Below are 27,296 nucleotides of genomic sequence, written 5' to 3'. Positions count from 1 at the left end.
TGCATGGGACACTTATGACCCCTGCATTTTTCAAGAGTCAACTGTACTTTGCTTTCCATGGTTTTTAGTTTTCAATAAAAGCCAAAATTTCAAAATTGCTGTAGAATTACCTCAGGTATAATATATCCTTTCTATCAACTTGGGCTCCAAGCTTCCTTGGCTGAGTGAAGCCCTGCCTGCTACCTAATAAGGATCAAGTCATCTTTTATGTTCCACTCTCACAGTGGTCCAGCGTCTGAGGTTCATTTTCCTTGTTACATGCTTGTTTCCTTATTATTTTTGTTTTGTTTTTCATGTTTATTTTTGAGAGAGAGAGATTGATTGAGGGTGGGGGAGGGGCAGAGAGACTTTCAAGCAGGCTCTACACTGTCAGCTCAGAGCCTGACGTGGAGCTCGAACTCACAGACAGATCATGACGTGAGCTGAAATCAAGAGTCGGACACCCAGGCACCCTGCCTTCTTTCCTTGTTCTTGATGTGACAGATGAGTATCTTCTATTAGGGCCTGTCTAATTCTCTTTTCTAATAGATTGTTGGAGATAGGACTTTATGATCTCAATTCTTCTATTCTTGGCAGAGTGATAATATCTTAACCATGTTTTGCTTTATCAAAATTGAAGAAATAGTCCACTACATTTGTGATTTACTTTGAATTAATGAGACTGATTGAAAAAAACAAACCAGACACAATAGAACTTGGACATTTAAAAGAATATCATCACTCAGGGTAGCCCCAGAAGTAAGCAGTGTATTTACTCCAGGAGAGCTCTTGCTTAAAACATTTTTGGAATACCTCCTTTGGAACTGGCCTCAAAGCTTTAATGAACTCCCATTTTGTAGTGACATTTCATTTTTCACCCACAATGGGGTTACCAGGACTGCCTTGAGCTAAGTGTCTTTTGGATTTTTTCGAAAACAAAATTCAAAGCGTAGAAGTTTTCCATTGTTGGGAATTTTCAGAAGAATGTACTCTAAGTTCTATAAAGCTTTTGCTGTTTTTAAGACTGAGTATTTATCTTTCTTATGCCACAAAACATTGTGGTAACATCATTGGAGTGCCAGCGGAGCAGCACTTACTAGGAGATAGGTCATGGTGTGTTTGCATCCAGTCAGTCTTTATACCATGAACTCATACCTTTTAGTTTTAGCCAGCACATACTGGGCCCTCTGTGTGTGTGTTAGTAAATGCTCATTTGGTTGGTTGTCTGATGTGTCCCGCACCCATGTTTCATTCTGAAGCTGGATCACTTTCGTTGTGTCTCTGAGTATCCTATGATCAAAATTTGTATGTTTGCTAAGAAAATAAAATGCCAAAGGCGTGATTTTGCCATAGAAATTTTTGGATATACAGTTTGTAATACTACACAAAAAGAATCAACCTTCAGATAAAATCTGTTCTAGCCTTTCTTTTGTAGTGTTAAGTGATCATTGTTTTTATTGCTACTGAAGGAATTATCTGAAGCTGAAAACCAGTTTAAGAGGATGATTGAACACTATCCCAATGAGGGACTTGATTGCTTGGCCTACTGTGGAATTGGAAAAGTATATTTGAAAAAGAACAGGTTAGTAGGAATTGTACTTTTTTATGCTCAGGGTGGATAACTCATTTGAAGTCTAAGGTGGTGGTGGTCCCTTTTCTGGAATTATATTGTTATTTTCTCTGTGGCATACTATCATAATTATGTTTGCTTGGAGGAGCAGCATTTCTGTATCAATATTAATTATTAATTGAGTATGACCAGTCAGTTCAGCACCTAACGCTTCCTTTTTTTGAATCTTATAAGAACGTTTGAAATAAGGTAATGTGACACAAAAGATTGTATATTTTTTTCTGTTAGTATATGTCACTTACAAATGGTGACTGAATTGATATAAGTTAATGCTATATAAGTCTGATTATGTGATTTTTTTTGGTTACCAAAAGACCTGTTTCCACCAAAAGCCCGTATAAATATGGTTTTAATATGAGATATACATCTGTTCAAAGACATCATGAGTTAGAAATAAAAATTTGTTCTCTGAACTTACTCTATAGTTGGAATCATTTTTTTGTTTTAAGTTTATTTATTTTGAGAGAGACAGAGTGCGAGTGGGGGAGAGAGGGAGAGAGAGAATCCCAAGCAGGCTCTATGCTGTCAGTTCGGAGCCTGACTGGGGACTCGAACCCACAAACTGTGAGATCATGACCTGAACTGGAACCAAGAGTCTTTGGACGCTCAACCAACTGAGCCAGCCAGCTGTCCCTATAGTTGGAATCCATACTCAAAGTTTAATATGTAGTTGTTCTCCAAATGTTTCTTATCTTATCTTCCCAAATTGCTATATGACCCTTTGGGAATAGGATTATGCATTGGGCTTTAAAAAAAGCTCTCTGTTCAGTACTTGCTTGCACAGCACATAGACTAAAATTGGAATGATACAGAGAAGATTAGCATGGCCCCTGCACAAGGATGCACACAAATTTGTGAAGTGTTCCATATTTTTGGCACAATAAAGCAGTATAATTAACTGTAAAATAACAGTAACAAAAAGAAAACCCAAAATTTCCTGTTCTACACTTGCACTCAATATAATCGTAGGTATGTTAGATTACTTTATGAAGAAATAATTGTTGACTAATTGAATAGCATTCATAGCTTTTAATTATTCTTACATTTTAATCTGTCTTTTTAAGGGAAATTTTATCAGGCCTTTGGTACTCTTGGAAGCCCACTCTGGGAGTGTGCTTAGGACTTCTTTTATATGTTTTTAAAGATTAAAGAAAGTTCTTTAACTTCCCAAAGTTAAGTTCCTGTGACCAGGCCAATTTATATAAAAATCAGGTAGAGGGAGGGGAAGTGAGGGTTTGGCAATCATCTGTGTAGTAATAGCAAGTGAAGTTAATTTCAAAGTTTAGCATAAATTGTTTAGGATATACCCTTTTTATTTTTATTTTTTAAGTTTGTTTATTTAGTTTTTTTTTTTTTTTTTTTTTTTTGAGAGTGAGAACATGAGCAGGGAAGGGGCAGAGAGAGGGAGAGAGAAGTCCCAAGCAGGCTTTGTGCTGGCAGTGTAGAGCCTGACACGGGTCTCGATCTCACAAACCGTGAGATCAGGACCTGAAGCCAAAATCAAGAGTCAGACACTTAGCCAACTGAGCCACCCACGTGCCTTTAGGATGTACCCTTTTTAAAATTTTTTTTTTCAACGTTTATTTATTTTTGGGACAGAGAGAGACAGAGCATGAACGGGCGAGGGGCAGAGAGAGAGGGAGACACAGAATCGGAAACAGGCTCCAGGCTCTGAGCCATCAGCCCAGAGCCCAACTAGGATGTACCCTTTTTTAAAAAAAATTTTTTTTAACGTTTGTTTGTTTGTTTGTTTGTTTGTTTATTTATTTATTTTTAACGTTTATTTTATTTTTGAGACAGAGAGAGACAGAGCATGAACGGGGGAGGGGCAGAGAGAGAGGGAGACACAGAATCTGAAGCAGGCTCCAGGCTCTGAGCTGTCAGCACAGAGCCCGACGCGGGGCTCGAACCCACGGACCGCGAGATCATGACCTGAGCTGAAGTCGGCCGCTCAACCGACTGAGCCACCCAGGCGCCCCACGTTTATTTATTTTTGAGACAGAGAGACACAGAGCATGAACGGGGGAGGGTCAGAGAGAGAGGGAGACACAGAATCCAAAACAGGCTCCAGGCTCTGAGCGGGTCAGACAGAGCCCGATGTGGGGCTCGAACTCACGGACCGCAAGATCATGACCTGAGCCGAAGTCGGCCCCCCAACCAACTGAGCCACCCAGGCGCCCCAGGATATACCCTTTTTAATGCAGCGGTCATATGCAGTTATTCGCAAGATCTAGGAATAGATCGTAATGTGTAATATCATGGGAATTATGATAAATGATAAAGTCTTTGCCATTTTGAAAAGCATTTACATTTTGATTTCAAAATAATCTGGTGTGGGATTCAATGTCTAATATGCTGGTTGTTTGCTGTTGTGATATGCAGTTTCTGGTAAAAGTTCTGTGAAGTGTCTTACGGTGGATGGTGAATTTTCTGCAGGTGAATTTTTCTTCCCCATAGGCAAAAAAAAAAAAAGGTTCTTAAGTTGGGCAATCATTTCAAGATTGGAGAAAGCAGGAAAACTTTCTTCTCTAGTCTCAAGAGAATTATAAAGACTTGGTTAACTTTATAATCCAATATTTTAGTATTCTTTTGCTGAATGGACTATGGAAATCGTTTGACATTTTTTAAAAACATAAACCATAACTAAAACATTTCATATAGTTAAAAGTTTACATACACATTTGTTCTTTTAAAATACTGCCTTATGGTTGAAGATGTCTAGCATACACAGTCTCTTTAGAATTTTTTCAGAAGAGTGATTTTTACTGTAGATGTCCTAATAGAGTTAAAAAAAAATTATGATTGATTAATTTAAATGAAGGGTTGCCATTTCTCTACAGGAATCTAACTTATTAGTAAACAAAACAAATAAAAATGGAACAACCAAATTGTTCAGTTTTCTGTTTTAATTGTTGGAAACTTAAAAAAAAATTTTTTTTTTCAATGTTTATTTTTTTTGTTGTTTGTTTGTTTTTGGGACAGAGAGAGACAGAGCATGAACGGGGGAGGGGCAGAGAGAGAGGGAGACACAGCATCGGAAACAGGCTCCAGGCTCTGAGCCATCAGCCCAGAGCCTGACGTGGGGCTCGAACTCACGGACCGCGAGATCGTGACCTGGCTGAAGTCGGACACTTAACCGACTGCGCCACCCAGGCGCCCCCCAAAAAAAATTTTTTTTAATGCTTATTCATTTTTGAGAGAGAGAGAGAGAGAGAGAGAGAGAGAGAGAGAGAGGGAGACACAGAATCCAAAGCAGGCTCCAGACTCTGAGCTGTCAGCACAGAGCGTGCGATCATGACCTGAGCTGAAGTTGGACACTTAACCGACTGAGCCACCCAGGCACTCCTAATTGTTGGAAACTTTAAATAATAAATTACAACTTTAAAAGGACTAGTGTTCACCTACCACAATAAAGACAGTGTCCAGGCAGATTTGTGTTTTAATTTATATTACTTTTATAGTAAGCAATGGTAATGCTTTTTTAAAAAGTTTTTATTTTAATTCCAGTTAGTTAACCTATAGTATTATATTAGTTTCAGGTGTACAATAATAGTGATTCAACATGCCTGTGTTTTTTAAAGAAAATATATGTTGTATTGAATATTTCTCTACAGTGATTTATCAGATGTATTCTTAGTAAACTTGAAATCTCTGTGACTTTTATGTGGGGAATGAAAATTCTTATCACAGCTTTAATATCTTCTTTCTTCATAATTCTGACTTTAGATTTCTAGAAGCTCTTAATCATTTTGAGAAAGCAAGAACCTTGATTTGTCGCCTTCCTGGAGTGTTAACTTGGCCCACAAGTAATGTGATTATTGAAGAGACTCAACCAGGGAAAATAAAGGTAACCATTGATTTTTGCAGAGAACTTCTAACTAACTCTAAAGAGCTTCTAACTGCAAAAACTAATTTGCACTGACTGACCCAGGTATCAGGAGACAAAAAGGTAGGGACACCCTGCCCTCAGCATCCCCACATGTATTTCCCCTTTAAAGACTAGTGAGAATCACTAACATCTGTTAACTGTTTCCTATGTGCCGGTCACACAACTTGTATTTGTCATACCTTTAATCTGTACAGCAACCCTGCAAGATGAGTACTAGGAATATTCTTATTTTACTGTAGATTAAGTTAGGGAGGTTAAATGATGATCTCCAGGTTAAACAGCTAGGAAATGGTGGAGCTGGGACTTGAATCTTGGCATTCTGACTTGAGAGTATGCATTATTATTTTTTTTTAAGTTACTTATTTTGAGAGAGACAGAGGGGGAGGGGCAGAGTGAGAGGAAGAGAGATATAATCCCAACTAGGCTCTGGGCTGTGTGGGGCTGGAACCCACAAAGCCATGAGATCATGGCCTGAGCTGAAACCAAGAATCAGATGCTTAACCAGCTGAACCACCCAGGTGCCCTGAGATCATGCGTTATTAAGGAGTATGACTCACTGGTTATACTTAGAGAAAGGTATAGCATCATGGTTTCATCATGGTGACTATAGTTATTAAGATGGTACTTGAGGACTTAGAAAATAAATTTAGTCTCCTATCCAGAGGCATAAAATGCTTTGCTGCTTCTGAAAAGACTAAGTTACGTGTGGATTGACTAGAATAGGCCTTTACTTGTGGAGAACTTGGCATGTGTACAGAACTTGGCTTTTGGCTGAAGCTTTTAAAAGCACAGGGGTCAACTCTTACAACTCAATAATAAAAGACAATCCAATTAAAAGTAGCCATCATACTGGAATTTAAAAAAATAATAAAAAGTAGCCAAAGGATCTGAATACCTCTATCTGCCAAACATTTGTACAGATAGCCAGTAAGCATGTGAAAGATGTTCAACACCATTAGCAATCTGGGAAATGCAAATTAAAACCATAGTGAAGATAGTACTTCACACACTCGGATGGCTGTATTCAAGAAGGAAGACAAGTGTTTATAAGATGTGGAGAAATCAGAACCCCCATACGTTGCTGGGGGACATGTAAAATGCTCTGCCAGCTTCTAAGTAGGTTGAAGATAGGGTAACCACATGACCCAGTAGTTTCACTTCTGGGGATATACAGAGAAAGGAAATCATGTACTCTCACAAAAATGTGTACATAAATGTTTATTAGCAATATTATTCATAATAGTGAGAAAGTGGAAACCACTCAAGTGTCCATCAACTGATGAATAATAGTTAAATCAAACCATTCATAAAATTGTATAGTGGTCCTCCCATAAAATTGAGTATTATTTGACCATAAGGAGTAATGAAGTACAGATAAGTACTACTGCATGGATGAACCTTGAAAACATGCTAAGTAAAGGAGGCCAGACACAAAAGATTGCATATTTTAGGATTCTATTCATCTAAAATTTCCAGAATAGGCAAATCTATATTTCAAGACAGCAAGTAGATCAGTAGTTGCCAGGGGCTGGGGGAGTAGGGGGAAATGGGGAGGAACTGCCAATTTGTAGGGGCTGGGGGAGTAAGGGGGAAATGGGGAGGGATGGGGTTTTTGGTTGGGTGATAAATCCGTTCTAACTTTAGACTGAAGCAGTGGTTGTGCAACCCTGTGGACATACTGAAAGCCACTGAACCATATATATTTAAAAAAATTTTTTTTTCAACGTTTATTTATTTTTGGGACAGAGAGAGACAGAGCATGAACGGGGGAGGGGCAGAGAGAGAGGGAGACACAGCATCGGAAACAGGCTCCAGGCTCTGAGCCATCAGCCCAGAGCCCGACGCGGGGCTCGAACTCCCGGACCACGAGATCGTGACCTGGCTGAAGTCGGACGCTTAACCGACTGCGCCACCCAGGCGCCCCTATTTTAAACGTGTGGATTGTATGCTATGTGAATTATATCTCAACGAAACTTTTGAAAAAAAAATCATCGAATGTTCTCTTTGTAGTAAATTGGGATGGAGACAGAGGAGGTATTGATAAAAGAAAGCCAACACTGGAGGCATGGCCCAGGTCTCTTGGGGCGTCAATGGCAGTGGGGTAATTCTCCAGGGAATGCACAAGATGCTTGAGGGTGATAGGATCCCAGGTGATGTGCCTCTGGCAAGGAGGAGCAGGGGAGATTTCTCAGGGTTATTCTGCCTCCTCTGACCCCCTCTGACTGCCTAAAGGACACTTGAAGAGCTAACCTTGTAAAATGAGCCTTGATGATAATAACACAGGATAAGATTTTGATTCTGACATTGAAATTCTGAAACTTTTGTTCAGTCTTTTTTTTTTTCTGACTCTATCTCTGGGTATGTCTCAGCCTCCTTCTGAAAGGAAAAACTTTAAAAGTTATATGTAGTTTATTCTTTGCTAAAAAACATTTAGTCATTCCTATGCTGAAAATGTTTTGATGGCAAGAGGTTATTGAAATCATAAGGACTTTCATTGACAAATTAGTGTTGTTATAATATTATTTTTGTTTATTTTTGTTTTAGATGCTGTTAGAGAAGTTTATTGAAGAATGCAGGTTCCCTCCAGTGCCAGATGCCATTTGTTGCTATCAGAAGTGCCGTGGATATTCTAAAATCCAGATATATATAACTGATCCAGACTTTAAGGTACATAATGAACATACGGTAGGACAGTAACTTGCAGAATTAGGCCTTAAAATGGATTCAAAACAGATTCTGTAATTGGAGGTACCTAAGTTCTCTGGCTTGTCAGCAGTTTTATGTCCTCTTGTCTGTACCCCATCCCCTGGACTTCTTAGGTCTATATCATCTCACACGGGGACCCAGAGCCAGTCACTAAAGAAACTCTGAGGGCAGGGAGTGACCTGAGAAGGCAGGCTAGCTAAGTCTGTTTCAGCTTTCTAGCCACTGTTCATGTTCTTTAGGAACACTGGAAAGAAAATGAGGTTGTTACCTCTGATTTGTTGCAATTCTAATTTCTTGTAAAATTTGAGTCTAAGAATCTAAGGGCCATTGTGACCACCGAATTCACTCCTAGAGACCTAAATCTGAAACTAGATCTGGCACTTAAGGTTACTTGGCTTTACTTTATTCAAGACAGTAGCTGCCCACTGTTCCTGGTTAGTAGATCAGGTGAATATTGTTTATACAGTATTTGGTATTATAAAGAATAATGCAGCTATATGCTATGGAAATGAATATGCCAGTCAAGTTCTCTGTCTCTAGCACTAGGCATTTTGAGGTATAAAAAGATTGTACTTCCCTAGGAGAGAATGTGATGTCTAGTTATGTTTGCCAGGTGAACGCAGACAGCTCTCTCTTTTATCTTAATATGTGTGTTGTGATTGTGAGGGAGAGTGTGTGTGTGTGTAGACATCTTTAAAATGTATATTAAAAATTGTTTTAAACCCCTAGGGTTTTATACGAATCAGCTGCTGCCAGTACTGTAAAATAGAATTTCACATGAACTGTTGGAAGAAATTGAAAACAACAACTTTTAATGATAAAATTGACAAGGTAAGTTCACAAAATAGCTTGGAACTTTTAGTATGTCTGTTGTATGTTGATTTTTTTCCCCTGAGAATCTTCAGAAAAAAACTTTAAGTGAATATAAATTCCTTTCTGTGTTGGTTTTTTTTTTTAATTTCTTAAAATATTTATTTTTGAGAGAGAGAGAGAGAGCGAGCATGCGTGCGTGTGAGGGGGAGAGGGACAGAGATAAAGAGAGACAGAATCCGAAGCAGGCTCGGGGCTCTGAGCTGTGAGCATAGAGCCCAGTGCAGGGCTTGAACTCAAGAGCCGTGAGATCATGACCTGAGCCGAAGTCGGGCACCTAACTGACTGAGCCATCCAGGCACCCCCCTTTCTGTGCATTCTAAACATAACTAAAAGTTTTAAATTATTATTCGAATGATAAAGTAGAAAATCAGTTTTTGTTGTTACTTTATACTGGTATAAAGGCAATAGCCATAGAGACCTTTAATAAACTGTTTAACCAGTTTTTACATTGGGAATGTTATGGTTAAAAATAAAAATTTAAATGTCTAATGTTAACATTCTGATGTAGAATTGGGGTTTCAGATTTTTTATTTTCTACCAAAATGTAATGGGATAGTTTGTGCTAAGCAATCAACTTAAATTTGGTACTCCTGCTTCTTTTTGTGGTTTTTCTTAATTAGCAAGGTTATAATGTTAATTACCATTAGCTAGGTGTACTTTGAAAGAAGGCACAGTTTTGTAATCTAATTTGCATTCATAGAATATGTTTCTGATTCAATAAGCTATTGATTTAAAAAAAAAAAAACGTTTTCTACACTGCTTAGCCTCATGTAATCTCCTCTTCTTGTTGGGGAAAAGAGTAAGGTGCTTGTGTGGTGTCTTCTTAGCAAGAGGAATTATTCAAGTTTGTTAGAAATAAATGCTCACATTTTATGCAGTTTCACATAGTTAAGTAATGATACAATGATATGAACAAATAACTGTTGCCATTGAATCACTTTTGCTGTGTCTTACATTAACTGAGTTTCTCTAGTTACACAATGCTCCCTTAGTGGTCTTAACCATGCCTGTGGGTTGAAATACACTCTGTCAATTAGTCCTCTTTCACTAGGATGTATTAAAGTAATACACAATGCAAATATCTCGTAATTTACAATAAGAAGAGTTCATTTCTTGCTGACATTGATTGTCCTAAAGTTGTGCAAGCTGTTGCCAGAGTTGGGCTGTAGCATCTCCGGTCTACGTAGCTGTATTGTTTCTGAGTTGAGGTTGAAGAGTGACTGGAACGTGTTCTTGTGGCAGAGGGTGAAGAGGAATAGCCAGTTCATTTGGTGTTTCTTAAAGCTTTCTCGTGGACATAGTGTACGTTATGTCAGCTCACCTTGCATTGACCAAAGCAAGTCATGTGGTCAGCCCTACAGCTGGAAGTATATTCCTTCTATAAGGGAGGCTCCGAAAGTCGGAAGACAATGGGCAGGGACTTTCAGTGCCTCCCTAAAGGAAGTTTCTGATGTATCTTGACTATTTCTGATGATTAAAATGGTATGCATCTATAGATTTATGCAGAGATATAGCACTTGTTTTTTTTTTAATCAAATAGGATTTTCTGCAAGGAATTTGTCTTACCCCTGACTGTGAAGGAATCATTTCTAAGATTATCATTTTCAGCAGTGGTGGTCAAGTTAAATGTGAAGTAAGTATCTAATAAAGGGAAAATATTACCAAATTGTTAATCAAAACATTTACACCTTTTAAAATGTGATTTAAGTTTGTAGAAGTTGTACAGTCTTATGTTTTCCAGGAAAAAAAAGTTATTTAATTTAAGAAAATATAGGAAATTTTAGGATGTGAGAATATACCTTTGCAATGAAGGATTCTCACGTTCTTTAATTTCCTAAAAGAGGAGACTTTTGACATTTCAGTTCTACAGTTTGAACTTTTTGATAATCTTGTTTCCTTAATCCTCAGTAAACTTTTGGGTATTAACGAGGGTGGGGTTCTTAGGGAGGGGGAAGAGTTTCAAAGGATTACCTTTCACTTCACAATATGGAGGGTTATGGGTTGTTCTAATGGTATTTGTAGTTTATTTGATCTGTTCACTCTTAATTTTTTTTAAGCTTCCTAAGGTGTGTCTACTCTTTTGTTCCTCTTTTCAGTAAATTGTTTTGCTAAAATTTTCTGGGCTTTTGTCTGGGTCAGAGCATCACCACTGTTCTCTATCAAATTGAACATTGCGGGTGCTTCTGAAATGCTTGTTGCTTGTGGTTTTGTGCTTTATGTCATGGGAGTATGAGACAAATTTTGGATGTCTTTGTTTTATTTAAAGTTTGAACACAAGGTCATAAAAGAAAAGGTTCCTCCAAGACCTATTCTGAAACAGAAATGTTCTAGGTAAGATTTTAACAATCAATTGGTAGTTTAATGATGTCTATTAGAATGTAATTCTGTTAAATGCAGATTTCTGAATTACGCTGTGTTTTAAATTGGCTGTGTACACATACCCAAGTAAGTGGTGTTTAAATGAATTTTGTGGATGTTTAAAACTTGAAGAGAACTAGCCTAGAATGGTTAAATATCAAAAGCTTGAGTAAGAAACATTATTTGAATTTTAAGTAAAATTATGACATTTGATGCTGTGAAATGACGTTTGATTAGTAGATTTGGCATTTAGATAAAAATTATACACTTAGCTCTCAGTTGTTTAAACTTTAATTCCAAAAGCATTTTTCTTTTTTTATCTCTCTTCAGCAAATCGTTTTGAACCAATGACTATTTCTCACCCTAAAAAACTCAATATACTGTCAGAATTATTCACTTCTCTATATATATGTTGTTTAGATCAAATAATTCCAATGCTTTTTCTTTTTCTTTTTCTTTTTGGTCCTGCTTCTTGTTTTCCATTCTAAGAAGTGATTTTTTTCATCGTTTGTGACCAAGAAAAAGCAAAAGATGAACAGAAATATTTGTTGAAGAGAATTCTTTGTAAACCATATCAACCAAATTCCAATGTTGTGGGCTATCATTAGGATGTGAAAATAATATTTTACTGTGGAATCTTTATTTGAAATGAGTGTACATATGCATTCTCTTACAGAGTAATTTTTACTCTTTCTGTTTACCCTAAGCGGTAACTTATATACATGGTAATAACATTTGTATAACCTATACATGCCAGCCTTAATTATAAATCACTCAGTCATTGAATTCTTGTTTTCATGACACAAGTACCCTAATTTTAACTGAACACGTGTCAACAGTTTTTGATATTGAACAGAAGATGCAGGCCAAGTTCTAAATTCAAAGGGCAAATTCTAACTTACTGCTTGGAGAATGGTTTCTGTAATAGGCAAAGGAAATAGTTAATTGAGTTTATAACAAAGGTGGATTACCACTAACTAAATGCTTATCAGCCTAGAGAAGCTAAGACTGAAAGAAGACAAAAAATTGAAGAGAAAGCTCCAAAAAAAAGAAGCAAAAAAATTAGCACAAGAAAGGATGGAAGAGGACTTAAGGGAAAGTAATCTGCCCAAAACTGAAGAGCAGAAAGGTATGCTGAAGTCCAAGACATGATGAAAATAATATATTCTTGCTTAATATGTCCATCTTACTGGGCATTGTGTTGCTACCGAATTGAAATTAAGAGTTCAGTTAGTATGTTAATACCGTCACTTTCTTGTGTTGCTCTAGATGGGGAGAAGTTCGTGTAAAGAGCACTGAATTTGGAAGCAGTACATAGGGATTCAAAATCCTAGTACACAGGGATAGCGGTACACTAACATGGGGCAGAATCTGTGTCCATGTCCTCATCTCCAAAGTGATGGTGGAAATAATAGCTGACATGCATATTCTGTGTTTAGCAATGCTCTGAACCCCACTGTGCAGATATATGTGAATGTTGAATGTGAATTAGCTGAATGTGGAATTAGTTGAATGTGAAATAATGTTGAGTTCAAATAAAGAAACCGTTCATAAAAGATCGATAGAGATAACCTAACCCAGCCTTCTGTTTTACGTTCATCTTGTCATTATTCCCTGATCTACATGGGAATGTCTCAGTTGTTATACTGTTCCTGTGAGTATATTTACTTTCAGACTTTTTTCTTTTTAAACACTTTTTTAAGTTGATTTATTTATTTTGGGAGAGACCGAGACAACGCGAGTGGGGGTGGGACAGAGAGGGAGGGACACCAGAGGAATGCCAAGCAGGCTCTGTGCTGTCTGCGCAGAACCCAATGTGGGACTTGAGCTCATAAAACTGTGAGATTATGACCGGAGCCGAAACCAAGAGTCTGAAGCTTAACCAACTGAGCCACCCAGGCACCAAGTTTTTTTTCTTAATTAAGGTTTTTTTTTTTTTAATTGAGGAATAGATGATGTAACATTGTATTAGTTTTAGGTGTACAACATGATGTATATATGGCATATTTGTATATATTGCAAAATGATCACCATAGACCTATTAACTTCCATCACCATACATAGTTACAGAAATTTTTTTCTTATGACTAGAACTTTCAAGATCCACTCTTCTAGTAGCTACTTTCAAATGTGCAATACAGTGTTATTAACTGTAATCACCATGCTGTACATTACATCCCCAGGACTCCTTTCAGTTTTCAGCTGAAGGAAGTTAATCTTTCTTGTTTTCTACTGTGATGGCTGTTCCCAAAATGAAATATTTCCTCTTGTTTTTATGTTTTATTTAGTATTCCATTAATGTTTCACCAGTCAATCAAAATTATCTTTTCTACTGTAAAAGTCTTTGGTGAATGTGTTTTAATTTTGCATGCTTCAAGGGGCTAAATGGCCCTCTGTAAGGGAGATGCCTGGGTTGGGAACATGAACTCTGAGAAATTTTCTGAGAACTTTTCCAGCTTGGAATCAACAACTCCATGGGATCCTGTGATTTAGGATCCAATAATAAGATGAAAAACCTAACAGTAACTACCAAATATTAATTGAATTCAACTGAATAAATGATCCCTTCAACTCCAGAAAACACTTTTTGCATTCTTAGTGATTAAACATAGTTATTGAATGTAAATGTTGATGAGGCTGGGTTAGGATTGTTGAGGAAAGTAACCCTATTTTGGAGGAACTGAGTTTTTCGATGTTACATGAGTGATACAGAGTGAAGGAGTACTTAACTTCTGATGTGTTTGGTTTAATGTGACTGTTTTCAAACATATTGCTAAGCAATTATTTTCCAAATTCCTTGAGTTTATTTAAAACATTAAGAATCCCTCTGAACCGTACTTTATGTTATTATGTAATGTTATATTATTTCTTTCTCAGTTTATATCTTTGCAAATTGGCCCCGTTGCTTACTTTAACTGACCACTTTTCTTTATCCTTAGAAACTGTAGACAGTGTTCAGAGTTGCCAGTTCCTTGATGACAGAATTCTGCAGTGCATAAAGCAGTATGCTGACAAGATAAAATCTGGTATTCTGAACACTTCCAAGCTTCTCAAAGAATTGCTTTCTTGGAAGGTTTTAAGCACAGAAGACTACACAACCTGTTTTTCTAGCAGAAATTTTCTAAATGAAGCGGTGGACTATGTCATTCGTCACTTGATTCAAGAGAAGAACAGAGTAAAGACCAGGATATTTCTGCATGTTTTGAGCGAGCTTAAAGAAGTGGAGCCCAAATTAGCTGCCTGGATCCAGAAACTGAACAGCTTTGGTAATGCCATTGAACTCGAGGGCTGCTGTTTATTAGTAGGAAGGCTGGATATCTGCCTCTGAACCCTCTTTTTTTCTATCATCATATATGATTTTTTTAAATGTAGGACCACAAATTTGTCTGGTTAAAAGTACTGTTTCCTCCCAATTCACAATTTAGGTTATTTTATAGATAGGTTACGGTTATAGATAAGTTACCTTTTCAAAAGGTGTAAACACAAGAAAGTTCATTCACTTAGAAAATCCAGTCCTATATTTTGCTACTATTTATTTGTAAATGTGTAAACCACGTGAATAGTAGGCACAGTCATGGATAAATAGCACCCCCCCCCCCCAGGCAGCTGTCCGAGTGCCCTCTGGGACCGTGCAGTTCTGTAGACAGATTCCTTAGAAAACTTAGAGGAAAGAATGGATGGAACTAATTGCTTAGGATCACCGAGGGCAATCCATATCTAAAGATCATGAGAAAAATTCTCTGAGGTTGAATCATAGGATTATAAAACTCTGCTACTACTGTTCCTGATTTTCCTAATTTGGTTGAGGAAGACCCTCTCCTCCCCCCAAGCAGCCCAAGGCCATGCGGGGACCTCAGAAAGCAGCTGCAGATAGAGTTGTTGTCTAACACTAGATTGAGAGTTTTCTGGGTACCTACCAGGGCACTGTTTACCTTGGTGACCGTGATGGCAACTGGCCTCAAATGGTAGATGACTCCGTTGGCAGCAGTTGGATACAAGGCCAGTAGGAGCCATAGCAGGACAGTCCAAAGAGTGAGCCTGCCAGGCCTCTGCAAGTCACACGGATCTGCTGGAGTTTTTAGGGACAGGGAGCTGTTAGAATTCTAGAGTTTGGGGAGTGTATTGATAAATTTCTGTCAGTGGAAACAAAGTAGGATAGAAGCAAGCTCAACATAGTAGATAGCTAAGTGTTGCTGCTTTGAGCATAGGTCTGCATGGGTTTCTGGTCCCAGAAAATCACTCTTAAGTGATCAGGTTGTCATTAGCATCTACTAACAATCAAATAATAAATTAAACAATGTTATTCTCACTTTAATCTGCTTTGGAAGATAGGCTCAGGAGAAGTAGGCTTTCTGGTTATGTTTACCTGGGCAAGAGTGCCTGCCATTGTTGCTTTGGGTAAACTAGAGCATTTGAGCCTTACAGTTCACTGATGGAAATGTTAATGTGGCCTTTTGATATAATTCACATTTATTCTGAAGATTAAAGTATCATTTTAATAAGGATGTATGCATAGTATTTAAAATTGTTTCTATTTAAATTACTTCAGGCATGTTAATTAAAGTAAGGTTGTACTATAACCCTGATGTAAAACTCATATATATTTAAGGCAAGTAATTTCCAATTCTTGGAATTTTACTTCTCAACAAAAGTCTATACTGTGGAGTCACATCATGTGCGTATTTAACATGAGAGGTCAGGTCACATGCAGGGTGTGGGAAGAGGTTAACATTTTAATACTAGAAGCCATCTCGTGCCTTCCCTTCAGTGAGCACATTTTTCATGCATCATGACCACTGCAAGGTAACTATTTCATCTGGAAGAAACAGCCATCCAAGGTAATTTTGACTCAGCAGTCTGCTTCATTTGCTGACTGATAAACCATGGCCAACACGAGGTGATCATGCTGTATCAGAGGCGAGTGGGAAGACAGAACAGAGCCAACCTTTGCCTTTTGGTGGCTGTTGGTAGGGTCAGGGCTCACCGCCCCTCCCTCAGTAGCAGTACGAGTTTGCAGCTACTTCTTTCTCTGATTGGGTAGCAAGTGGAGTAACAGTGGGAATAGTGACTATCCTGATTTTGGAGGAGGGTAAGGAGCCATTGATGGAGGTATTGGGTGGGGGTGGTTACCCATGTCCTGTTTTAAAGGCATTTGGGAAGCTTTTGCATATCACTGATTTTTTGTTCCTGTGAAAGATATATAGAAAAGCACTGTAAAATCTTGCTAGCTTGCACTAATTAGGATGAACATCATTTTGAATTAGTGAAAAAGTTGTTATATTTTTAAAGGAATTTAATGCCTGCTTTCATTGCCTAAGTCTAGTAAAAATAACCTTATAAACTTTTAATATACGAGCTATTTTGTAAGAAGCTTTTGGTCCATCTTATTCAACTAATAGAGAAGAATGATTGTCATTAGCCTATCAGTGTTAAGTCATATTCTAAAATGCAAAATAGCTTGAACAAGTTTTTGTTCAAATATGTGTTTTTCACTGAAAATGTAAGCAAATTATAATTGAACTGCTTTCAGAGATGTATGACTGAGTGTGATTTTACTGTAAATGATTTTCCCTTTTTCTGATTTGGGTTTTGTTTTTATTACAGGTTTAGATGCCACGGGACCTTTTTTTTCTCGTTATGGAGCATCTCTTAAGGAGCTTGATTTTAGCATCATGACTTTTCTCTGGAATGAGAAATACGGTCATAAACTAGCCTCTATAGAAGGAAAGCAACTTGATTATTTCTGTGAGCCAACATCATTGAAGGAAGCACGATGTTTAATATGGCTGCTAGAAGAACACAGAGACAAGTTCCCAGCGTTGCATAATGCTTTAGATGAATTCTTTGATATAATGGGTATGTAGACTGAGTTTTAGTTTATATTATATCTAAGGGGGAAAAATATCTCCAAAGGACCTAGCTTATTTAATACTTAAAAAAATAGTGAGAATTGTGGTACAGCCAGCTTATGTGGGCAAATTAGTGATTAAGAATAATGATTTTTTTTTTTTTGTCATAGAATCTTTTTACTCTGTTGAGCCAAGTGTTATAGAGATACTCAGATGGGTATATTATACTGACTACGTACCATACTGTTCTCATTTTAGGTACTTTAACAGTATCATGGCAAAGGTTGCATATTAAGTGGACAGAATTTATTAGTAAATGGTTTGATGTTTAACATTCAAGAAAACATTGCCCTGCAAAGGAGGTGATGTTTGCAGAATCTATAAATAGCACATCTGTTGTAGTGGGAAGAACTTAGAATTGGAAGTTAGGAAAAGTAGATTATGGCCCAGCTTCTTCTCTAATTCAATTCATTAAAAACTTTGTTTTTACTACTTCTTCAAGGCCCCTGCCTGAGCTGGGTGTTAACCAGGTACTCAGAAATGTTTATACTAGTCCCTGCCCTCAAGACCTTATGTTGTTGAAAAGGGAGTAAAATGAATATACAAATAACTATAATATGGCCGTAAGCTCAATAAGAGAGGATCAGAAAGAGTGCTGGGGGTTCAAATGGAAGATCAAGCCCTTGTGCTCTTCCTGGGGAGGGCGAACCCTTGGTGCAGCACTGGAGTCCAAGCTGTGAACGGGGAGGTAGTTGGACACCTCCCAAGTTGACACCTGGGATTAGAGACATGGGGTTGAGGAGGGAGTCAGGTCGCCTGTTTGGGTAGTGGCATGGAGTCCAGTTTGGTAGAATAGGAGGACTAGTAGTTAATTCCTTAGTTTCCCTTGGATCTTAGTTTCTTCATCATTGAAGTGATAGGATTTAGAGCCATTGATCTGTGTGGTCCCATTTTGCTTCAAAATTCTAATATTCTTAGATTCTATATTAATTTTAATTTATCTTTGGTACTACATGTATGTCTTATGATAATCTTCCACCCCACCCCAATCCCTCAGCATTCCTTAGTATTTGCTTTACATGTTGTCAGCAGTTAGACCTAAAATTTCATGTTTTGTTTTAAAGAGCACATTAAAAAGTCCAGCCTTGTACAGAAGTATCACACATTACAAATTTCATATGTATAAGGAACTGAAAAGCTTGCTTTTGTTCTGGGTCTTAGGAAGGAGCACATTCAAATATAGATGGCTTATTTTTCCAGGACACAGCTTCATGGCTGGAGGTGACGTGCTTGTTGATAGCCTGAATTTATTGCCGTCAGTTTGCTGCTGCTGGTAGTAAAATACTGTCTGGGGACTGAGCTTACAAAACCCGATGCATGTTTGGATCACACAACAAAATAACTAAAAAGGACACAATTCTTTCTTTGTGTGCATTTTTTCTGATTCTTGTGTTCTATACCCCAGATATACTATGACTATTCCTCTGGTTTTAGTCATAGAGTCAGAAGCCACCAACCAAATGACTAGCCATCCCAACAGATTTTCTCTCCAAGAGCTGTGCTTCTCACCCTCACTCCAGACATTTTCAATTTTGTCTCTTTTCATTTAAAGGGATGATTATATTTCTTAAAACTTTTCAGAATCCACTGATTTTGTAAATAAAAACATCCAATCCTATCACTAATTCAGAGTTTCAGCCTGTCTCCTGAACTCTGCATAATGTTTTACTGTTGGTAGTTCTTTGTAGACAACTAAAAGGTCCCTTAAGAGCAGTGTGGCTGAATCCACTTACTGTATCCCCAGAGACCTGTTTTTCCTAAATTTATCTCCGTAACATTGTTGTATATCTTGTATCTACGCAGGAAACCCTGAAAAAAGTCTTGATTCTTCCTTTTCCCTATTACCCCGTATCTAGTCTGTCACCCGTTCCAGTAAGCTTTATCTTTGATCTCTCCTCTCCTGTCCATCTCCACTTCCCTAGGTCAGAACCTTAATAAGCTTTCCATGATTAGACCATGCTGGTAGCCTCCAAACTGGTGTCTGTTCTTTAGATCTTCCCACTACAGATCTTCCTCTTATATTGCCACTAGTGACTCTTCTGGAACATCTCTTTCATACAACTGTAACAATTCTGTTAAACACTTGCTTAGTTTTGCCTACACGTTAAATTCACATCATCTGTGTGCATACATCCCACTTCTTGAAGGTGTACAAACCCTCCTCGTACTTTTCCTGCTTCATGTCTTTGCTCCTGCATTTGCTCCAACTACGTCCTGCCCCTTTGCTTGTTTATTTCAAGTCTCATTTTGATATTGCATCCCTCTCTGAGCCCTCCCTGGCCTGTCATTGGGCCTTTATCCTTGAAAACTGTATTATTCCATCAGCTTTGTTTCCATTGTATTTATTGAGGCACTTGGCACTCTGGGTTGCACGTATTTGCTTGCTTGTGTATTTGTACAACATAAGCTTAGAATACAGGCGTATCTATGACAGGGATTATTCTCTGCATCTTTGTATTCGCAGCATCTAGCACGGAGTTTGATATCTAGAAGGCACTCAAATTATGCTGAACTAGATTGACATTTTGTGATTCTTTGTGGTTGGTTTCCATTTAATTGGCCATTTGCTCTTGGTTTCTAAACTAAACTTGTGTCAAAGCAAAATAAGGAGCAAAATATAGTTGATGACAGTAGTGTCTGCGGTGATTTTCTTTAAGGCTTTAGTGTGCTGTCAGTGTAAAAATTTCATTTTCTCACAATTTATTGGTATTTTCCTACAGACAGCCGCTGTACTGTATTAAGGAAACAAGACAGTGGTGATGTGCCGGTAGGTTATTTGATTGCTTTAAACGTGTTAATTTGTGTTAGCCAAAGGAAGAGAGGAGTACCCAGGCCAGTGTTTATTTACATCACAGGTGGCATTCTAGAACCAAACATGGAGGATTTCTGGCTAACATATACTCATTTATAGAATGTTAATGCCAGTCTTCCTCTTGGAATTAGAGTGACAATCAGCAATCAGCAAATTCAACAGGCTTAAATTAGACAATGTCCATAAAGTTTCGCAACTAATAATTGTTAATCTCAGAAATAGGGAAGGAGTTGAGTCATCTCCTGCCTAAAAATGAAAAGTTATCTGTAATGATTAAAATTCTAATGTTTTGTTCTGTAAGGAAAACAAAGAGACTTTGTTTTGAATGGCTCCAAACTAAGTTAAGTTAAAATAATTCCAGAGTCGTTTTTCTTAGTAGGTTGTGGCAGTTTTCAAACAGAAAGATGCATATTTACTGATTTTTTAGGATCAGGTCATCTGTACTTGAACTTTTCTTAATCTGCCTGTGAAATATACTGCCCAGCTAAGTATGGAAACACAACTAACACACCCAGTGGGAAGTTAAATGTCTTCTAAGTCCACTGTGCCTCAGAGTTGGCCAGGCGTAGAGTGTCCAGTTTACCTTAAGAAAAGGAATGCCATTGAAATGGTGGTAGCATATAATCGGAATTACTCTAAAAGACTGATTAATTACTTGAAGTAACATACACCTTATTAAAATGTTGGACCAGGAGGTGGTTCAGTCGATTAAGCATCTGACTCTTAATTTCATCCCAGGTTATGATCTCACAGTTCATGAGATCAAGCTCTGCATCGGGCTCTGGGCTGACAGTGCAGAGCCTGCTTGGGATTCTGTCTCTCCCTCTCTCTCTGCCCCTCCTTTGCGTGCGCACACACACACACACACACTCTCTCTGAGAAATAAAACATTAAAAAATTTTTGGAAGCAATTTTAGTTATAACAGTCATTATTAGGCTTTCTCTTATTTTCTATTATAAATCATAACACTAGGGCTAACATATGAAGTGTTATTTTTGTTCAGCATTTTGTGTATATTCAACTTGTGGCTAAAACCAGTATATACTTTATACAGAGCTTCATCATGATGTTATTTGAGTGTTCATTGTTTTTTTCCCCCATTTTTCCAGTTTAATTCTGCCAAGATAAAAAATAAAGGCAAGAAAAAGAAGCCAAAAGATTCAAAGGTATGGAGTATTTTTGGTATTAATTCTTGTCTAAAATAGTTAATTGAATATATAAATTAGGATTAACAAGTTCTTTGGGATATTTTGAAGTACTTTATAGAGAAAGACTTTTTTTAGGATTTAAAGATTTGCTCCAAGCCCATGAGCCATATAGGGCATTATTTATCTTCTAGGGGGTTCTTCATGGCTGTCATGTATGTGGGAGCTCAGGAGGGCAGGAGTTGAGATAGTGAACAGATATCAGAGGAGGATTAGAGCAGCTCTTTGTAAGTTCTGCTAAAACTTGGCTTTTTATCTTTGACATTTGAGGTTTTTTGGAGCATTGGAAGCTACCTGAATGTTAAGTTGGGCCTATTTATGGGTGTTGAAACTTTATTACTATGTGTTCCTGTTCACAAGGAAATTTAGATAAGTCTTACATATTGGCAATTTGCATGCATATTTATATAAGCATTCATTTGTTTTAATGCTAATTTTTTTCATGGAATTTTAAGGTAGAAAATTGTTTTCATTTTTGTGTGTTTTAAACTAGCCTATGTTAGTGGGGTCTGGAACATCTTCAGTAACCCCAAATAATGAGACTATCACTTCAGGTGAAGACCACAAGTAAGTAAAATTGAAAATGTGTGCTTCAAATTTTAACTCAAGTGTATTAACTTAGCAAGTGGTATTAATTTAACATCATTTAAACTTGTGTTTTACTTCTCTAACTTCACTGTCTAAATTTGTGCATCTGTGATGACAGCCTAGTGTGATCCATCTTGGTTGATTTTATAATATGGCTTGTCAGCATTAAGAATTCCTGCAAACAGCATTAAAATCATTGGGCTAATGACATTCATTAGATAAGTTTGGGAACTTACTATATGCAAGATACTATGGGAAAGATTTAGGAAATAGTCTTTAAGATGTTCAGTGAAGAGAATTTCCTACTGATAATTACTAGCATATTTGCTATAATAGAGAGGAAGATGTTTTAAATGTTCAATCTTAGATATGAATGATTTTCAGTGACATCTAGTTGTTGAAACTGAGTTTTCAGAAAGCAAGTAGACATAAGAAAAAGTAAAAGTAGTGAGTAGCAATGACCTTTTTGTCATATTCCTTTATGAACCAGAAACCCATTTTTTTTCACATTTCTTAAAGGAGTTGTCATAAGAGCTGCTTTTGCACATTTTCATGGATTCTTTAAATGGAGGAATTATTTTAAGTTCAAATAGTAATAGTCCATACTTAGACAGAACTTATGTACCAGGTACTATTCTCAGGGCTTTACATATACAAACTCATTGAATATACTCTTCACCCTGTGAGATAAGTACTGTTATCATGTACATTTTACAGATAAGGGGGTTCATGCACAGTGTAGTTGAGTGCCTAAGAACCTGAAGCTTGTACATGTCTGAGCCAGGATTAAACCTGGTAGTCTTGTTTTAGAACTCACAAACTGCTACATCTTTTTAGAATGCAAAATCATACACTTTAGCAAAAGAATCTTTTTGTTAAGTGTTTTACTGGTTCCAATCTCACTTTAGCTTAAATTAATAGCAGTTATAACAAAATCTTTAACAAGTTACAATTAATATAACATTGATACTTTTAAAACCAGGAGTTTCAAAAAATTTGTTCTTGGGATCAAGAGTAAGTAGTTAGTTAAAAGTGCTTCCTTGGAGGTTTATAAATGTATACACACACACACACACACACACACACGGGTAACTTTTCTGCATTTAATTATCTGGTAGTGTTTTTTTTGCATTGTAAGGCTGAGTTGTATGTTACTATCTTTGTTTTAATTTAAATATTCTGGGTCATCTCAAAGTTTAGGGCTCACAAAAAAAATTTCTTTTTTTAATCAGCAGACGCAATCCAAATTCTGCAGGCCCATTTGTGGTACCTGACCACCTTCGGCAAGATGTAGAAGAATTTGAAGCTATCTATGAACAGCACAGTAGTGAATATGTTGTCCGTAATAAGAAGCTGTGGGACATTAACCCAAAACAAAAATGTTCAACGCTGTATGAGTAAGTAGTTTAACATTCCTACTAGTATTATTTCATACTGAAGCTGCCAGTTAAAGATTGCAGGTTGTTTAATTTGTGTCCCTTTTGCTTATTAAAGGAATCATTTATTGGCTTACAAAGTTGGGAAGGAAAGTATTTTTATGGCTTTTGTCGTGTAGTGCACAAAGTTAACTGAGGGTTTTTAATTTTAAATTTAGAATCCTGGAGCACCTGCGTGGCTCTGTTGGTGTAATGTCCCAACTCTTGGTTTCAGCTCAGGTCATGATCTCACCATTCTTGAGGTGATTGGAGCCCCGCATCGGGCTCTACACTGACAGCACAGAGTCTGTCTGAGATTCTCTCTCCCCCCACTCTCTCGCCCTCTCTCACTCCCTCTCTCTCCCCCTTTCTCTCCCCCCCTTTCTCTCCCTCCCACCCTCCCTCCTCTCAAAATAAATAAGTAAACATTTAAAAAACAAAAAAAAACACAGTGGTCTGGCTGGACCCAGGCTCTGGTACTTGAGGGCAGCCAGGACCTTTTATAAGTAGATAGATAGATAGATAGATAGATAGATAGATAGATAGATAGATAAGTAAAGTAAGTAAAATAAATAAATAAATTCAGAATACTACTAATAATTGATTTTGTCAGTTTGAGCTGCTAATATAGATATTTTCTGTCTCTAAAACTGACCCTGGTATGTACTGATAGGACTGTAAAAGTTTCCAGCCATATCTTTCATCATGAATTCCAGGGTATACAGTACTCCTCCCTTATCCTTGGTTTCGCTTTCTGAGGTTTCACTTACCTGTGGTCATCCGCAGTCCGGAAGCAGATGATACTCCTTCTGACGTGTTGTCAGAAGGTCAGTAGTAGCCTAATGTTACGTCACAGTGCCTGTGTCACTCACCTCACTTCATCTCATCACAGAGGCATTTTATCTCCTATCATTGCAAGAATTGAGTGAGGATAGTGCAATAAAATTTTGAGAGAGAGACCACATTCACATAACTTATCTTACAGTATATTATTGTAACTGTTCTATTTTATTTTTAGTTATTGCTGTTAATTTCTTATTGCACCTAATTTATAACTTAAACTTTATCATAGGTATATATGTGTAGGAAGAAATAGTATAGGGCTCAGTACTATCTGTGGTTTCAGGCACCGGGGTTGTGGAACATCTCTCTTGTGGATAAGGGGGGAGTTCTACATTTGACAAGGAGTCCTATTATAATTTGGTCTCATTGTTCTTTTGCTGATGGATGCTGTTGTTTAGCATCTCCTAAGTCCAGTGACAAGTAATGTAGCTTGTCGAAGGGTTGCCCTTTTATTGGGTAATGAGGATACCAGGATCCCATTATTACTTCTGCTGAGGTGACAGGTGTTCTGCTGCAATGATAGTAAAGGTAACAAGACCTTGTATCTCTGTATTGTACGGGAGACTTGTCTTCCTGACATTGACATAATAGAAGAGAAACAGACTTTTCTTTTTAAATAACTTTGGCTGTTACTTTGGGATTGAAATGTGAATATGAAATCAACGAGTCTGAGTAGGGTAGATGAAATAATGGAGTAAAGGGTTCAGGAATATCTAACAAGCAGTTACCATTTTGAGCTTGGTATTGCTAAGTAGTGCATGCTACCTTCCTTAAGAAGACAAATTGAGGGTTAAGATCTGCAATAGGAAATTAATTTAAGGCCTGGTTATTCTCGCAGAAAACCTGTTACTCATCCGTAGTTTAGTCCTTGCTTCTGTTTTCCCCAGTCGCTTCTTTCCTTTTCAGTCTGGTTATGCTCCCAGACCCTTCTTTATGGTTTTTCTTTAAATTTTTTTTTAATGTTTATTCATTTTTTGATAGAGACAGAGCGTGAGTGGGGGAGGGGCAGAGAGAGAGGGAGACAGAATCAAAGCAGGCTCTAGGCTCCGAGCCGTCAGCACAGAGCCCGATGCGGGGCTCGAACTCACTGACCATGAGATCATGACCTGAGCCAAAGTCAGATACCCAACCGACTGAGCCATCTAGGCGCCCCTATGGTTTTTCTTTAGAGTTGAAATGCTGAGCATATCATATTTCCAGAAAACTCCTGGATGACCCCATGGAAGCAGCTATAAAACTACACTAGTATTTCTTAAAATATGGTAGGCTTTGCTTCAAGCATCCGAAACTGAAGCTAAACTGTGTCATTGTCAGGACCTTGCTTCTTAAAGAATTTATTACTGTTATAAGTGGGAGGAAATTAAACAACTTTATGAGGAAGAAAATAGGCTGATGTGTTTTGAGATAAAACTTTAAAGTCAAAAACTTACAGGAAGTTACACCTCAAAACAATTCTTTCTCTGAATTTTCTAAAGTAGACATGTGATGATGAGCTTAAGAACAATTTCTTTTAGGGGTGCCTGTCTGGCTCAGTCGGAGGAGCGTGTGGCTCTTGATCTCGAGGTCATGAGTTCGATCCTCATGTTGGGTGTAGAGATTACTTAAATGAATAAATGAATAAAACTTAAAAAAAAAAAAAAAAAAAGAATGATTTCTTTTAGTGTCCAGTGGGTAAAAGAAAGAAAAATGAAACTAAAATTTGTGTATGACAAGAGTGTTAGAGTAGAAAAAAAATATTACACAAGGAATCCAGAATATTGGGATAACTGCTGTTAATTTTATCCTGACTCACGCATTCCACTGTGAAGGTGGGGATTAGACTGATTGGTGTATAATTGACTTGACCCTCTTCTAGTTCTCACAATTTATGATTTTAGATAGTTGAAGGGAATTGTATTTCAGTGGGTAGCATTCTGCACTTAGCTTTTCCTACCACCTCTTTCGTGGTATTAATTAGTCAGCCACGATTTATTTAACCACTTAGGGTTAAGCACTGTGGAAGATTGCAGACAAGGTGGAAGACACAGTCCTTTCGCACAGCTTGCAAGTAGCAGGAGAGATGCATCATTGGTCTGATCACACTGTATTGTAAAGAGAATGACTTTGTGAGGGAAGAATCATGAGCTTCTACAAAACAGTGATTTGTCAAAGGGCCACTGCCAGCATACTAGGGTGGGAATGCTTTCCCAAACGTTTTCTTCATCCTGTCCCTTGCCCCTGTGCCTTCAGTGGCCTGTAATGGCACTATGGAAGGCCAGCCATGACCATTTCAGACCCTGATGGTCCCTATCCAAGTGTGAAAATACATGTACGCGAGTAAACATGTACTTGCATATATGAGATAACAACATAAGAACTATTAATCTTTCTGGTATAGTTAGGTTTTTGTTTGTTTGTTTAAACTGCTGTCTCATGTAGTGTGCCGTTTTTACCTCTGGTTCTGAAGTGCAGGAACACTATCCCTTTTAGAGTCTGAGACTTTGAACAGGAGCAATGATGAGAGAGATGCATCTTGTTTAACTTGGCAGAAGTGGAGTCAGCCTCCTTGTTTCAGTTGTATCTATCATCTTTCATTAGAGCTTTGGCCTCTTTCATGTCTGCCGAACAGCCATACCAGTACCACTGTTCTGTGCGTCAATGGATGGTTGCTAACCCCTGTAAGACACTGGTTATAAACAAGTCATATTTATGCTATTTTGGACCCAGTGTTTCCCTTACAGAGATGATTTTTCAGGGCTAGAAAGATGTATAAATAGAGTTCAAGTTCATTTTTGTGTTGCGTTTCAAATAATAGCAACTATAAAAATTTTATTCACAATATGGTTTATAACACGCTTTCCCTTTGGGCTGGGGACCCTTGTTAAATTTTGTCCTGCCTCAATGTTTGAAAAATTCATTGCTACTTAGGCAGTGGAAAAAATGTGGAGGCTCTATTTCTTTGAAATTGCATAGTATGTGTCTTGGTTGCTAGTTATGCCATTGTTATGGACTGAATACCAAGTTCTAATGGAAGAGGAAGGCTCTTGGAGCCTGACACAAGAATGGGAAAAGAAAATAGCCCCTTAACTGGAGTGCACCCCAGTCTAGG

At 37.6% G+C, this 27,296-nt stretch overlaps 1 protein-coding gene and 1 non-coding gene across 10 annotated transcripts in view; both read left to right on the top strand.

The window, feature by feature from the left end:
• The window catches only part of TTC3 (tetratricopeptide repeat domain 3), a 128,612-nt gene that overhangs the window by 59,233 nt on the left and 42,083 nt on the right, over positions 1-27,296 (top strand). For 8 of the 9 annotated variants that reach the window (XM_043593611.1, XM_043593609.1, XM_043593615.1 and 5 more), the window contains 13 exons: positions 1,449-1,561; positions 5,336-5,456; positions 8,043-8,165; positions 8,934-9,035; positions 10,618-10,710; positions 11,344-11,408; positions 12,428-12,564; positions 14,375-14,701; positions 17,040-17,291; positions 20,065-20,111; positions 21,267-21,323; positions 21,856-21,929; positions 23,183-23,347. In XM_043593611.1, coding sequence (XP_043449546.1) covers positions 1,449-1,561; positions 5,336-5,456; positions 8,043-8,165; positions 8,934-9,035; positions 10,618-10,710; positions 11,344-11,408; positions 12,428-12,564; positions 14,375-14,701; positions 17,040-17,291; positions 20,065-20,111; positions 21,267-21,323; positions 21,856-21,929; positions 23,183-23,347 — 1,676 coding nt within the window. The remainder of the gene's footprint in view (positions 1-1,448; positions 1,562-5,335; positions 5,457-8,042; positions 8,166-8,933; positions 9,036-10,617; positions 10,711-11,343; positions 11,409-12,427; positions 12,565-14,374; positions 14,702-17,039; positions 17,292-20,064; positions 20,112-21,266; positions 21,324-21,855; positions 21,930-23,182; positions 23,348-27,296) is intronic. The other variant, XM_043593610.1, reaches the window with a different exon arrangement.
• LOC122492440 lies at positions 2,378-2,483 on the top strand. Its single transcript, XR_006299627.1, has one exon. It is a non-coding gene; the product is annotated as a U6 spliceosomal RNA (small nuclear RNA).

Source organism: Prionailurus bengalensis, chromosome C2 (assembly GCF_016509475.1).
Source record: "Prionailurus bengalensis isolate Pbe53 chromosome C2, Fcat_Pben_1.1_paternal_pri, whole genome shotgun sequence".
NCBI lineage: Eukaryota > Metazoa > Chordata > Mammalia > Carnivora > Felidae > Prionailurus > Prionailurus bengalensis.
The sequence above is the reverse complement of the archived record's forward strand: the minus strand, read 5'-3'. Positions and strand labels throughout refer to the sequence as shown.